At 42.7% G+C, this 15071-nt stretch overlaps 1 protein-coding gene across 2 annotated transcripts in view; it reads left to right on the top strand.

Moving 5' to 3' along the window:
* Positions 1-15071, top strand: part of card11 (caspase recruitment domain family, member 11) — a 70111-nt gene that overhangs the window by 19235 nt on the left and 35805 nt on the right. Inside the window, exon 2 of one of the 2 annotated variants that reach the window (XM_006637237.3) lies at positions 3264-3484. In XM_006637237.3, coding sequence (XP_006637300.2) covers positions 3283-3484 — 202 coding nt within the window. In that variant the 5' untranslated portion in view covers positions 3264-3282. Of the gene's footprint in view, positions 1-3260; positions 3485-15071 lie in introns of both variants that reach the window. The other variant, XM_015360510.2, reaches the window with a different exon arrangement.

Below are 15071 nucleotides of genomic sequence, written 5' to 3'. Positions count from 1 at the left end.
ATTAACAATGGCTAGAGCAAATTTCTGTATTTACATTTTTGTCTTTGCTATAACATCGCATATCACAAGACACTCAGCATACATAAATGTTTTTTACCAAAAAAATTGTGCTGTAGAAGCACATGAAGTAACAGCAGTGAAAATTTGGTCAGTTTGCTTAAATTTAACACTTTTTCTTTAAATGCAATTGTAAAATTTTACACAGAGCTATGTAAGGCCACAATTTCTGCATTGCAATCTTCAGTTTGGGATTTTTTTAATTTTCTTTTTTTCAGATTTTAGAGTTCCACCCTAGTGGGCAGGCTATATTTATAAATATACGCCTCCCAAAGTGAGCAAGGGAGCCATGATAGCTCAGACGGCAAGGCTGTCTAGCTCCTGACTGGGGGTCTTGGGTTCAATCTCAGGTACAGGCAAGTGATGTAGCTTGCTCTAATTCCTTCCAGAGGGCTCCCAGGTCCACTCAGCCTGCTTTCCAAGTGAGTACCTGGGGGGTTAATCTTTCCAGGGGTAATAGGCCGGCCAGAGCGTGAAGCTGACTACATCACCTCCATCTCCAGTGTCGGGTGGTCAAAGAAGGCCCTTGCCCCCCGTTCCCCATGGGCCTTTATGGCCTGAAAAAGGACATACCTGAAGTGAGCAAGACTGCAGTTAACTAACAGCCATTCACATCCAGGCTCTGAGGATGGAAAAAGGTGCAGTTGTCTCCACATAATTAGCAAACTTCATCAGCTAGCATTCGATTTTTAAAGTTGGTAAAGCAAGATAATGAAAGATGAAAGTCATATGCAAATGCCATTGTAGGAACTGGGGTGATATCAGATATCTTTTTATTTGCAAAGTTGCAATAAGTAAAAAAAACAAAGCAGGGACTGTGCCTGCAAAGGTGATGAACCACAAACCGTGGCTATGTACATCTTTGTAGGTGAGGTGTAGAATATGCAAAAGAGGCTTTTCTGCTCTTTCTGCTTTCTCTTTCTGCTCAGAGGCTGTTATTTGTTGATTTTTGCTGACATATGATACATGTATGATTTGACTCTCCTAATAAAATCTGCCTATACACATAATTTTTCACATTCACAAGCTGTAAAGTTCATTGAAAAAAAACTAGAATCATTAAGAATGTTTTTTTATCTTACTCATACTTTATTTAATTTTTTCCATGTGTGTAGTTAATGGGGAAAAGTAGAACCTTAAAGAGTAAAACCTTCTCACAGTGCCATCCATGTAGGAAGTGCAATAAGTGTATTATCTTTTGATTGTGACCTCCATCTTATTTTTAAGGTCATTCCTAGGACTTGTGCTTTTGAAATTAATTCACAGTATTATCAATGGATAGCTGTTAACCCTGGTTAATTCTTAATTATTCATTTTTATTCCTAACGACCTTTTGTGAGAAATACAGTTTTTATTTTACAATGATTACACACAGGTGTGCTTTGCTGATTAGGGATATAACCTAGTGTGACACTGGACTGCTTCCTTGTTTCGTTTCCTCTCTTTCAGTCTGAAAGGATCTTTTCATAAGTTGTTAATTCTGACATTGTTAGCTTGCATTTTCAGGAAAACAATCAAAAACAATGGGCAATATAGACAACCGTAGAATCAGCCATTTCAATATCAAGAAGTTGCTAAACAGCAAAATGCAGGTGGTGTAGTAAATTTCTTAGAAATCAGAGGACCCAACAAGGAAGAGAGCTGTCCCTTACATGAAAAAACTTTGCAGATTTTTGTAAGGGAAGTCAGTCACTATGGAATGATGATTAAATCTAGGAAGTAATGTTCTGCAGTAGCTCTCATTTACGTGTGGTTTAATGCCAGTAAGTGACAGGACTACTTTTTAAATCAAATAACCTTGCCAATAACAACATTGAGTATTTGCATGAACTATGAAGACTCATATTTGAGTTTATTTTTATATTTTGTTTTTCTGTGTAACATGCTATATTTTTTAATCTTCAGAATGTGGTTGGAATACCACTTAAAGTGGAGTAACACTTCTAGTCTAACTCTGCAACAGCATGGAAGATTGAAATGCAAATATAGGAAATAAATGTTCCCAGTTGTCAAGGGACAATGCTTTTTTACAAAAAGGCTCTACTGTACTTGTGATAAAGCATGCATGTGCAGTTGCCTGTGGTTTACCTTTTAACGTCATGTGGAGGAGTGCTTGCTCTGGTGTTTCCTGCTCATGTTTTTAATTTCACCCAGATTTGAAACAAAAAAGACGTTCATCACTTGGGGATGGGAGAACATTTGCTAGGTTGTTAACTGTTGCCGTGACATTGTTTCCCCCGACTCAGCTTGCTTTTTTCCCTTTTTTCCTTACTTTCCCAAATGTGATTTAAGGTCAAGTATTTTTGTGCAGGTCCCCCTAGAAAAAAAGGTTTCTGAAATTGATTGCAGTATCATAGACAGCTCAAGTTTAAAACCTAGATTTCTACTGGATTCACCCCATCCCTTGATGTGTTCTGCTCACCACCAGTGGGAGTGGGGGTGGGGGGGTCTTTTCTGCGCATATGCTGCTTACTGGCAGAGATAGATGTGGTGGAGGGTTGGGTTTACGCACATCCGCTTCCCCTCTGCAGACTTCACACTCACATCCAGGAGGCCTGCTCACACTCTCAGCTGGCAGGGGAGTGTTAATCAGATCCAGGAGACTCCTGGATGATTTAGAAATTCTGGTCTATCTGATATCAAACATATCCAGTTTTAAACACAGCTTATTATATTGACAAAGAATAAAAGGAATACAACAAATACTGTCATTAATTTGTCTTCAGATTGAAGGTTATAAGTTAAAAACAGGCCCTGACTAGCTTTCTAAACTGGGGAACTAAGCATGATATTATCCCTACCCATGTGATCAAGGAACAACTCTTGAGGTGCTTAAGCAGCAGATATAAGGTTGCCTTCTGTATTTTCTGGGTACATTTCCTTTTAGAAAATATATTGTCTTCAGAGAAAGATGTACAGTGTGCTGTTTAGTTGTGTTTGACTGGCGAATAAGATAAGAATACAGATTGTTCAGTTAAATTTGGAACAAACATATTTTTTTATTTATTATTGTTATTAATTGCAATTAAATGAGAAAAGCTTTAATTTCAGGTGCAAATACTGAATAACAAAATGAAGTTTGTCAGCCAGTGTTAAGGGATGTGGTATTTTAAGATCCGTTTGAAACAGACATATCGTGAAATATTAATACAATAAAGATCTGTGTGTTGCTGCAGCAAATATAAGGTAATTTATTTTTCCAGTAGGTTGCGAAGGTGCCAGAGGATGGAGAGTGGGTGCACAGAGACAGTGAAGGAAGATGAAGAGGCATTGTGGGAAAATGTGGAGAACAATCGTTATATCCTTGCTCGCTATATCAGTCCCAACAAGTTAACCCCCTACTTGCGCCAGTGCAAAGTCATCGATGAGCAGGATGAAGATGAGGTGCTGCACTCGCACATGCTGGTGTCCAAAATCAACCGGACAGGTAAAGTATCAGATATTGCCATGTGATCCAGCTATCACTTTCAGTGGCCTGTTGGTGTGCTTTGAGAATCTGCAGAAAATTCACTATCAGAAACAGAACAGGCCAGTTTAGTGTATTCCTTTTGAAACTGGTTCCCCAAACATGCACGCTCTAGAAATTATACACTACAACCAAAAATGCATGGGAAAGGAAGAAAACTATGTTTCGTTTCTAGAATGTATATTTTTGTATGTAAGCATTGCATTAAATTGTTTGTTTTTTTGTAAAAGTTTTTGAATTTGCTCATAACTTGTCTAGAATAATTGCTATGCCAGATACTGTAAATAGCATTAGCACAGTAAGATTCATAGTGATTAATTTGGTCATATTGTACTGGTGTGTGAAGTGTGCTTTATTGAAGAAGAGAACTGATTGAAAAGGCAAACGAACATCTAAAGTAAATTAAAATGTTTAACCTTTTGTGAAGTATGGTGTTGGCTTCAATTGAGCCTGTTTTCCTGATGTAAGAGCTGTAGCAGTCACAAATAGTTACAAAGAACAATAGCATGCTTCCCTGCAATTTTTAAGCTTGGGGCAGTTTCCAGAAGAACCTGGAAGATCCATTTTGTTTGGTCTAGAAAACAATCCTTATTTAAGTCCATGGGAAATGAATTAAATGAAATTGAATTATTGGTTTCTGAATGTTCATACATAACTTACAGTAATAATTTACATGACTACTTCCATAACATCCTAGAACAGGTGTCCGGACCATTCCAAACTATAGCAGACATTCTTTTAAAAACATCAGTTCAACCATGCACAAGGCATTATGGGGCCTTAGAGTAAAACTTCTCTACTTTTTTATTTTACTAGGACAAAAAATGGAACAAAAATTAACTTCCCTTCCTCATGTGTGTCCTCCATCACTGCCATCACTGAGTATGTCTAACCAAGGGCAGTTACTAACTGCAACACAAGAGCATTCTACTCAGAAACAGGAAAACAAAGCAGAAAAAAGCTGTGTTATTACAAAGAACATTGTAGAAAATCTGTGTTTTATAAAAACCATTTATAGACACCATTTCCTCCATATGCCACCCTGCCCCCTTCCAAAGTTTATTTTTACAGGTGAACATGAGCACAGACTTTACAGAAACAGACAAATAGTCCTCTATCTTGTAGGCATGTAGTTCAGAAACTTTTTGGACCAAGTACCACCCCTGATAAAACCAAAGCATCCAAGTACCACCTACAAGTCATCTTCTCACAGGATCCCCAGAAAATCTCAATGACCAACATGAGCGCGCGTGTGTGGACACACTCACTTACACATATAATAAATATAATAATAAACTTTATTTGATATAGCACCTTTAAAGGTGGCTTTTCAATGCGCTTTACAGAATGACAAAAGGAACAACAACAATCAAAAATAAACAATAAAAAAGCACCATTACAGTGAGAGTGGTGAGCCTGTGTAGTCGAACAAAGCAGATGTGAATTCATTGGTCGAGCCTTGATACAATTCACAACAGAGTCTAACAGATTTTAAATCGTCAGGCATTTTCTTGATGGCCAAGGCCTCGCGGTGGATGCTGCAGTTCATATCTGGAGCAACCTCTCTAATTCGTGCAACTACACCGCTGTGTCGGCTTGTCATCGCTCTAGCACTGTCTGTACAAACTCTGACGCATTTTATCCAGTTGATGCCATTCTCTTCGGTAAATTCATTCAGAAGCTGAAATATGTGCTCTCCTCTTAACATGCTCTATCAGTGTACTTTAAACATCATCCGCCATTTCAATAATTCTATGAGTGACTGTGTCTTTCGGAGGGGGCAGTAGGTCGAGCTGTTCAGCAGCTTTTTCTCCCCCTTTTTCTCCACATAATATGTGGCAGCTCTTTTGCCAATGGAAAACAAAGTCTTGACAAGTAGTGTGGGGCTTACCTGCTTTAGCAGTCCCCAAGCTTGCATTTTTCCCCTGAGTTTGTCTCAGAAGTTAAAAGAAGTTTTTATTTCATGCACATGGGAGAGAAACACAGAGACACTCTGTGTATTTTTCTCATATTAACCGAGAACAGTTCTTATATATTATATATTTGTCACGGACGTCCAAAGGGACTAACCGTGGGGAGCAGGAGAGCAGAAAAAGACCCATATGCGTAGCGGCGAGACGGGAAAAAGGCCCGGGCTCATAGTGCAAAGAGTTCAGGAATGCCGTATAGAAACCTATGCCCTCAGGGAGCGGACGTGGGGCGCCCTGGTGCTAGGCGGGTCTCAGGACATCCAAACATCAAAGCTGAGCGAGGACAGAGTGCAAGACCAGGAAATATATAGCCCAAGGGAAAGAGAGGGACAGGAAGGACAGCAGACCGGAAACTAGGGACAGGACAGAGAAGGAGCGCCCTCTGGCTGCAGGGGGCTTGACAATATTATTCTGTTATCTATCACGCTTTCCTGTGCTCACAAGATTGCCAGCGTACATAGTATGCATTTCTATGCTTTCCTGTGCTTACAACATTGGTTCCAAAATCACACACATTCTCCTAACTCCCTATTTGCTGGAGATATCTTTTTTTAAATACAATTGGTCACTTACTTTGTAACACGCATTCCTATAGAATGGTATAGAATTACATTGTAGCTCTTGTGTCCACTCAAGTATTAGCATGTGCTGTATCGTAGTACGTAGGCTGCGTATTCGACACAAACTAATTTTATTAAAACAGAAAATCTGAAAACCAGTCCCAATTTTTCAGTGCACACAATAAAGTTCCAGGGTCAAATTGTCAACAAACAGTTCTTTCCGGGCCCTATGCAGACGACACGATCTGGATGGTGAGGACACAGTAGGGAGAAAATCATGCAGGAGAGGGTATGGAGACAGGGGGGCGTGTCCAAGGTGAGCAGGTGTCCGGGGGAAGTGAGTCCGGGGCGAACCATCAAAGACGAAATTCTAAACAGGATAGCCAAAACAGAAGAGTAGTCCAATGCCAGACGATCCATCCGAAAGAATTAAAAACCAGGAGCCGGGTCAGGACCGGCGGGAGGAATCAGGAACAAAGGGTTAAAACCTAAGCGGAGCCAGACGCAGTAGGACCCCGGGTTCTCATGAAGCAGGATTCAATGAGGAACCACGGGTGACGTCTGCATCTGGCTTTTAAGGGGGAACGGAAATCAGAAACAGGTGCAGGTAATGGGGCAGAACAAGGAAGGGCTGGAGCGCCCTTAAGAGGAGGAGTAGTGATCGTGACACATATGGCGTACCGCCTGGCAGCGCTCCGCATACCAAAACTGGTATGCGTACCACAGTTTGAGAACCACTGTTGTAGGCAATCAACACTCTTGGATAGTGCGGTAGAAGCCAGGCACAGAGATATCTTCTCCTTTGTTCACTTTGCTAGCAAGTGAATACTCCTCTCTGGAAGGGACAGTTGTCTCACCTCAGCTTGACACAAGGGTATCCTGCTGTGTATCTTCTGGTTCCTGGTCCATGCACTCAAATCCTTTTTACCTTGATTCAGTTTAGGTGGTGAATCATGGGATTTTCCCATGACTTGTCCATCTTTGTGCTGCATCCTTCCTTCAGATCAAATTATGTAATCCACTCTCATTATTTAACCAAATGGCATCCCCTCCCTTAAATGATCCTGTGCTTTAACTGCTGTCACATGGCAGATGGTCCTAAGTGATAGAAAAAAATATCTCTGTGCCTGCAGCTCTTCCTTTTCTGTGTGGGGTAATTTGCTTTGTGTTGCTCTGGTGTTTTTGGTGTTCCTGTATACCCGCACGTAAAGACATCCATTTTCTTTCTTATAATCAGGCTTGCTTACCACAGAAATGGCACTCTTGAAAGGCTTGCACAGTGCAAACTGGCACCCCTGCATACTCTGATGGGTTGTGCGACCAAATTTGCCATCTACCATGGGTCACTTCTGTCTGCCTTCAGCAGTTGCAGTTCTATTTCCATCTAGGCTACAATCCAACATTGTAGAGAATAATGTCTCACTCGAGTGGAATAGTAATAGTTTTGCTATGACATGATAGCTCTTTAGGTCCCACATGGCCATATGCTTCACGAGCAGCACCTTTTTAATTGCCACCATCAGTCACCTCTGTGTAGCGTGTAGTGTGTGTTCCTTTTGAATCACAAAGTCACAAACTGATGATGTCCGCTACCCAGGACTCATGGGCTATCTCCACAAGACCATTTCATACGTTGAGCGTCCTCCTCCCGCATACCAGAGCATATTCCCTTGTAAACGTTTGCAAAGAGTTGTACACTAGTGATGGCTGCTGTCACGGATGTCAGAAGGGACGAACTGTGGAATGGCAGAAGAGTGGAAAAAGACCCTATGTGTAGCAGCGGGACGGGGGTTAGCCCGGGCTCAGCAGTTCAGGAGTCTTAAAGAAACCTATGCCCTCAGGCAGCGGACGTGGGGCGACCTGGTGCTAGGCGGGTCTTTGGACATCTGAACGTCAGTGCTGATCGAAGGGGAATGAGTGACCCGGAAATACAGTATATAGCCCCAGAGAGAGAGACACCGGAAGGAGAGCAAAGCACAGGAAACTAGGGACGGGACAGAGTGGGAGCGCCCTTTGGCAGCAGAGGGCATGACAGTAGTTGATATTACTTTAGTTTTGTTTCTGAGCTTAGAGCTTTCAAACACTGGTAGTAATGATTCAGGGATCTTCTGTATTTCTGAGGTGAGAGCTCCAGACTGTATAGTAGATCCTGGTATATAATGTTTGCTGGCTACTGTTAGAAAGACTCAAGATCTAAAGCTCCACAAAGGGTCTGGTGCTGCTTCTGTCATCAGGCAGTGCATCAATAAATTGGTCTCCTTCTTCTAAAATTTTAGGATTTGGTATAAACGGACAAAGGTGTTTGATGCTCTTAGCCCGCTCCAGTTGCAATAATTCATCCCAGAAGGAACCAATACTGCACTTCAAACACTTCAATATCTAGCGGTCTATCTTCAATATCTATCCATCTGGTGACCATTCCTGCACAAACACAGCAAAAATCTATTTGTGTTGTGTTGTATTATACCTAAGAAGGGACATATAATCATATCTGTTCCAAACAGGCTGTTCTTTGTTATCAGCCATCTTGTGTGTCCTTCAGTTCTTTTGAATCATATTTCAAATACCATTTGTTACGTGGGTGTTTTTTCTGGCTCAGTAAAGATTGAGATGAAGACATGACAGTCAAAGACTGGAAGAAAATTTAAAAACTTTATAAGCTGTGCAAAGGGATAATCAGAAACTGGTAAGGATAATGAATAAAATAGCTAAGATTTTAATAATCTCTTTAGGATATAGATTCTGGCCACATACAGTACTTTGCCTTACCACCAAGGATGCTGGGTTTTTACCTTGGCTTCCCTCAAGATGTTATTGCTTATTTAAGAACTATAGCTAGTGCAAATGGCCTCATTATTGCACCATCCCAATAGCTTCTATTTATGAGCTTGAGCCGTCATCCAAAAGTATCCTTCAGATTGGTTCCACCTTCAGGGGTTCAGGCTTTTAAGCCTGTGGGACATAGTGTACATAATTATTTACATAAAGCCTTCCTGGAAGTTCTTACTGTACATAACAACTAACATACGGTACCACTAACAACGTCCATAACTTTGCAAAACAGTCTAATGCAGAAAAACTGCAAAATAAAGCTCAACATTCCAATGAAACCAAAAAAGGGTATTTTTCTGCAGCAACTGAACCTCTGAACCCATGATATGTAGGTTTTTCTGGGTGAATGACATTTATCTTTATCCATACATCCAGAAAATGGTTATCTGTGGTTAGTTAATTAATTCAATAATTAATACAACTGTGAATACAATTAAAATTGAACTGTACAGGATGATTCCCCATCTCTCTTTGCCTGGTTAATACTATATATAAGTACTAAGTATACTTTACATAGTGTGGTGTCGCCGGGGGATAGTTTATGTAAACGAAGGTAGTACTTACACCACACTTTACTGTCCTCAGATCCATGGCGTTTCTTCCAATAACTGTCTTCCTAATACAGTCCGTAATCCGTTCCCTTAGTCCTGATCCGTTCTGAATTCCATAAGTTTGTAATAAAGCCAATCCGCGATGTATCCTAAACCAGTGTCCGTAATCCAAAATCATAAACCTTCCTCCTTGCAGTAGTTCGTTGTTCCTTAGCCCGATCTTTAACATGCACCTCTTTTCCTCCAAAACGCATTCACCTTACCGGCTTCCGCCCTGTTCACTGCCTCCGGGCCACTTATATTCCGGTTCCTGATGCGTCTCAGCTGTGTCTCATTGTTTCTAAAGGTAGACCCTTTCCATCTACTGGTCAGCTGATTCTTTTTGTCCGCCATCTTGCTAAGGTCAATCTCTAGCAATTTCAGTGTTTCATTTCGGAAATACCTGTTAGAGATGACCCTTCCCCGTGTCCTCTTACATTCCCTCCCCCTGAGATCAGCCCCGACCTCGGGCGATCTAGAAAAAAACAAACAGTGCATTCGGGAGAGGGCGTCTACATTTCCTTGTTTCCTTCCGGGTCTATAGACCGTCTGAAATTGAAATCTTTGCAGACTAAGACCCCACCGCGTTATTCTATCGTTTTTATCCATATTTTGTAACATCCATGTTAATGGCGCATGATCTGTGTATAATATAAATTGTCTTCCCAATAAATAATACTTCAAATAGTCTAGGGCCCATTTGATTGCTAGACATTCTTTCTCTATCGTGGAATAGTGTTTTTCGGCCGGATTCAACTTATGGCTGATATACAGAATAGGATGCTCCAGTCCTTCAATCTCCTGTGACAGTATGGCTCCAATCCCAGTGTCTGAAGCATCAGTTTGTACCATGAAAGGCTTACTGAAGTCTGGTACCTGTAAGACGGGTTGAGAAGTGAGAGCTGCTTTTAAGTCTTGGAAAGCCCTCTCTTCCAAGTCGGTCCATTTTATTTTCTCCGGACAGCTCATCTTCGTCAGATCATGTAGAGGGGCGGCCATGGCTACAAACCCTGGGATGAAACGCCGATAGTAACTTGCCAGTCCCACAAACGTTCGAATTTGCTTCTTGGTAGCTGGTTTGGGCCAGTTCTTGATTAATTGTACTTTCTGATCTTGGGGCATGATCAATCCTCTCCCGATCATATAACCCAGGTAATTGGCTTCCCTAGCCCCCAGACAACATTTATTTGGGTTGGCCGTTAATCCTGCTGCTCGCAACGCTCCAGTTACTGCTTCCAGGTGTTGTAGATGTTGTTCCCAGGTCGTGCTGTGGATTACAACATCATCCAAGTAGCTGCAAAATCCCGATACGGTCTCAGAATTCGGTCCATCAATCTTTGGAATGTTGCGGGAGCGCCATGCAAACCGAAGGGTAGGACTCTATACTGATATAGTCCTTCAGGTGTGGAAAAAGCGGTTTTGGCTTTATCTTCTTTGGCCAGCGGCACTTGCCAATATCCCTTCGTAAGATCAAGGGTGCTGATGTATCGAGCGTTACCTAATCGCTCGATTAGTTCATCTATACGGGGCATGGGGTATGCATCAAACCGCGAGATCTCATTTAACCTTTTGAAATTGTTGCAAAATCGGATAGTTCCATCCGGCTTGGGGATCAGAACTATCGGGCTAGCCCACTCACTATGGGATTCCTCGATTATTCCCATCTCCAGCATTTTACCCACCTCTTCTTTAATCAGTTTCCTTTTGGCTTCTGGTACTCGATACGGGGGTAGCCTTACCTTTTTCCCCGGTTCCGTGACGATCTTAAGTTGTATAAGGTGGGTTCGACCAGGTGTCCGGGAAAAAACATCTTTGTTTTGGGACAGGAATTCTTGTAGTTCCTGCTTTTGTGCCGGAGCCAGGTCTCCCACGGCTACCGCACCCGTTTCTTCTTCCAGAGGGTCTGGGGAAAAGTGGGTGAGCAGAACTTCGGAGCCATGCCATTTGTTCAGCTAATTGATGTGGTAGATTTGATGCTGCCGTCTTCTGTCATGTTGCTTGACCTTATAGTTGACTGGCCCCACCTTTTCCACCACTTCATAAGGTCCCTGCCAGGATGCCAAGAATTTACACTCTGGGGTTGGAACTAGCACCAATACTCTGTCCCCAATCTGAAATTCCCTCGCAACTGCTCCCCTATTATAAATTTGTTGTTGTTGAGCCTGGGCTTTCTCCAAGTTTTCTTTCACTAAGGGAACAATAACATTTATTCTCTCTCTCATCTGTTCCACATGCTCAATGATAGTTTGTAGAGGGGAAGGTTGATGTTCCCACGATTCTTTGACCACGTCCAATAGGCCCCGTGGTTTCCGATAGTATAATAATTCAAGGGGGGAAAATCCAGTCGAAGCCTGCGGTACTTCTCGAACCGCAAACATGAGATACGGGATCAGCTGATCCCAATTTTTTCCATCCTTTTGCATTGTCTTCCTAAGCATGCTTTTCAGGGTCTTATTAAAACGTTCTACTAGACCATCGGTTTGAGTGTGATAAACAGAGGTTCGGATCTGCTGTATACCCAGCAGCTTACATAAGTCTCGCATGACTTTCGACATAAAAGGTGTTCCTTGATCAGTTAGGATCTCTTTAGGAATTCCGACTCGAGTGAACAGTTGTACTAGCTCCCTAGCTATGTTTTTGGCGGTGGCAGCTCTCAACGGAATGGCTTCAGGGTACCTGTTAACATAGTCTACTATTACTAGAATATATTGGTGACCCTTGGTGGTTCTGATCAGGGGCCCCACCAAATCCATCCCAATCCGTTCGAAGGGGGTTTCAATAATTGGGAGGGGAATCAAAGGGTTCTTATAATAAGGTTGTGGCGCACTTTTCTGACACTCGGGGCATTCCCGACAGTACTTCTCGATGGCCTTATAGATCCCTGGCCAAAAGAACCTAGAGAGGAGTCTCTCGGATGTCTTCTTTACCCCCAGGTGCCCACCCAGGAGGTGGCTATGGGCCAAGTTGAGGAGCTTCATCTGGTAAGGCCGGGGAATAAGGAGTTGTTCCACTTCTTCCTGTCCCCTCTGCTGAACTTGATAAAGGAGATTATTCTTTGTCATAAAATATGGGTAACTCACCGTGTTAGGATCAGTACACCACTCCCCATCAATTTTCCTGACATGTCCCCACGCATGTCTCAAGTTCCCATCTTCTAGTTGGGCCTTCCCAAACTTACCCCAACGTTCTGGGGGTTCCCAGTTTGGTAGTTCCATATTCCCAAACTCAACTCCAAGTTCAGTTCCGCTTTCTTGTGGGTCCGTCTCATCAGGGTCGTCGGTAGAGGCGTCACCACTGTCTTCCGGCCAGGGGATTGGTCTTGGCCTAGCTGATTGGATCGTGTTCCAAATCTGGAGGAAATGGGGACAGTCTCGTCCCAGTATGACAGGGTATGGCAACTGCTCAACCACTCCTACCGTTGAGCGGTAGGTCCCCTGTTCTGTAGAGATGCTCAATTCGACCGTCGGATAGTCTTTGGTGTCCCCGTGAATGCAAGTAATAGGTATTCCCTTTGTTCTTGGAATCTCTAGTTCTCCTGGAAGTATTGTAGGGGTCACCAGGGTCACCGCACTGCCAGAGTCCAATAAGGCCTCGATAGGTTCTCCCTCTATCTTGATTTTCGTAAGATGGGGATCCTCGCGGGTCGGGACCCCCGCTGTAAGGTAGTTGCATAGGGCTTCATCTCTGGGGTCTACCTGCGTGGGTTCGGGCAGGCCGGGGCAATAACTGGCTAAATGCCCTTCTTCCTGACAATTAAAACATCGCCGGGTTTCTTCCCATGGCCGGGGCCTTGAGTCAGACTTCCCCCGAAGGTTTTTTTTTAACTGTATAGGTTCCCGATAATCACTATACTTTATTGGCCGATACTTTATTTCGGTTTCCAGACTCTTGGGGCTTCTTCTCTCCTCCCTCCGAAAGTCCCCTTTTCTCTCCCTAATCAGGGCCTCTGTGGCATGGTGTCTGTCCACCCAGTCCACGGCTTGATCTAGGGTCTGGGGATCCCCTTCACTTACTTTCCTTTTCAGGTGCACAGGCAGACTCCTCACGAAATGATCCAACACCACCCTTTCTACCACCTGTCCTGGGTTTAATTCTTCTGGCTGGAGCCATTTCTTTGCCAGATGTACCAGGTCAAACATCTGAGACCTCATAGACTTGTTCATCTGGTAGCTCCAATTGTGGAACTGGACTGCTCGTATTGCCATGGTTACCCCTAGTCTTGCCAATATTTCGTTTTTCAGAGTCTCATAATTCTCTGCATCTTCTTCTTTTAAATCATAATATGCCTTTTGGGCTTCTCCAATTAAATAAGGGGCTACTCTCCCAGCTCATTGCTCTTTGGGCCATGCATTTCGAGCTGCAGTTCTTTCAGAGGTGGTTAAATACGCTTCCACATCATCAAGCTCAGTCATCTCTTCTAGCATAATTTGTTCTTCCTGAGCGGAGCCTCTCCCCGCTACTGGAGCCTGCCGGATTTCTTCCCTTAACCTGTGCAACTCTGCGCGTATTAATTTTTGCTCCTCTATAATTCGTTCGTTGGTTTCTTTTTGGATTTGGTTCGCCTCCAGCTGCGCTTCGTTAGCTTCTCGTTGTCCTTGTAATGCCTGGAATTGGGCGAGGGTGGCCTGGGACAACTGCTGTATTAATTCTTCCATAGTGTTTCTTCACACGCGCAAAGCGGAACCCGCACACACACACAAAAAAAAACTGGCTCTCTTTGATTCTCAAACCCGAGAGGGAGCTGCCCGCATCCTCCACCAATTGTGGTGTCGCCGGGGGATAGTTTATGTAAACGAAGGTAGTACTTACACCACACTTTACTGTCCTCAGATTCGTGGCGTTTCTTCCAATAACTGTCTTCCTAATACAGTCCGTAATCCGTTCCCTTAGTCCTGATCCGTTCCGAGTTCCAAAAGTTCGTATTAAAGCCAATCCGCGATGTATCCTAAACCAGTGTCCGTAATCCAGAATCATAAACCTTCCTCCTTGCAGTAGTTCGTTGTTCCTTAGCCCGATCTTTAACATGCACCTCTTTTCCTCCAAAACTCATTCACCTTACCGGCTTCCACCCTGTTCACTGCCTCCGGGCCACTCATATTCCGGTTCCTGATGCGTCTCAGCTGTGTCTCATTGTTTCTTAAGGTAGACCCTTTCCATCTACTGGTCAGCTGATTCTTTTTGTCCGCCATCTTGCTAAGGTCAATCTCGGCAATTTCAGTGTTTCGTTTCGGAAATACCTGTTAGAGATGACCCTTCCCCGTGTCCTCTTACAATAGGTATACAGTACCATTTAAAAAATAATATTTGTGTTATCAGTATTCAAAAACAAAACATACATACAAGAGGATAAATTAAAACACATATTCATGTAGTGAAAATAAGTTCTTGGATGAGTGCATTTGTTGAGACAACTAAATTGAAAAAGACAAATATCCCTACATACAGTATGCGAATATTTTAAAACTAAAGTATATTGAAATAAGTATAATAATAAGAATAATTGTAAGATTGGAAGTAAAGACTATAGATTTTTTTGGAGGTCCAAAAGTTTATATAGCAAAAAAGATTGATATGCTGTTATTAATTTAATTGCTCC

Source organism: Lepisosteus oculatus, chromosome 19, assembly GCF_040954835.1.
Source record: "Lepisosteus oculatus isolate fLepOcu1 chromosome 19, fLepOcu1.hap2, whole genome shotgun sequence".
NCBI classification, from domain to species: Eukaryota; Metazoa; Chordata; class Actinopteri; order Semionotiformes; family Lepisosteidae; genus Lepisosteus; species Lepisosteus oculatus.
Note: the sequence above shows the minus strand (reverse complement) of the source record. Positions and strands in the feature narration are given on the sequence as shown.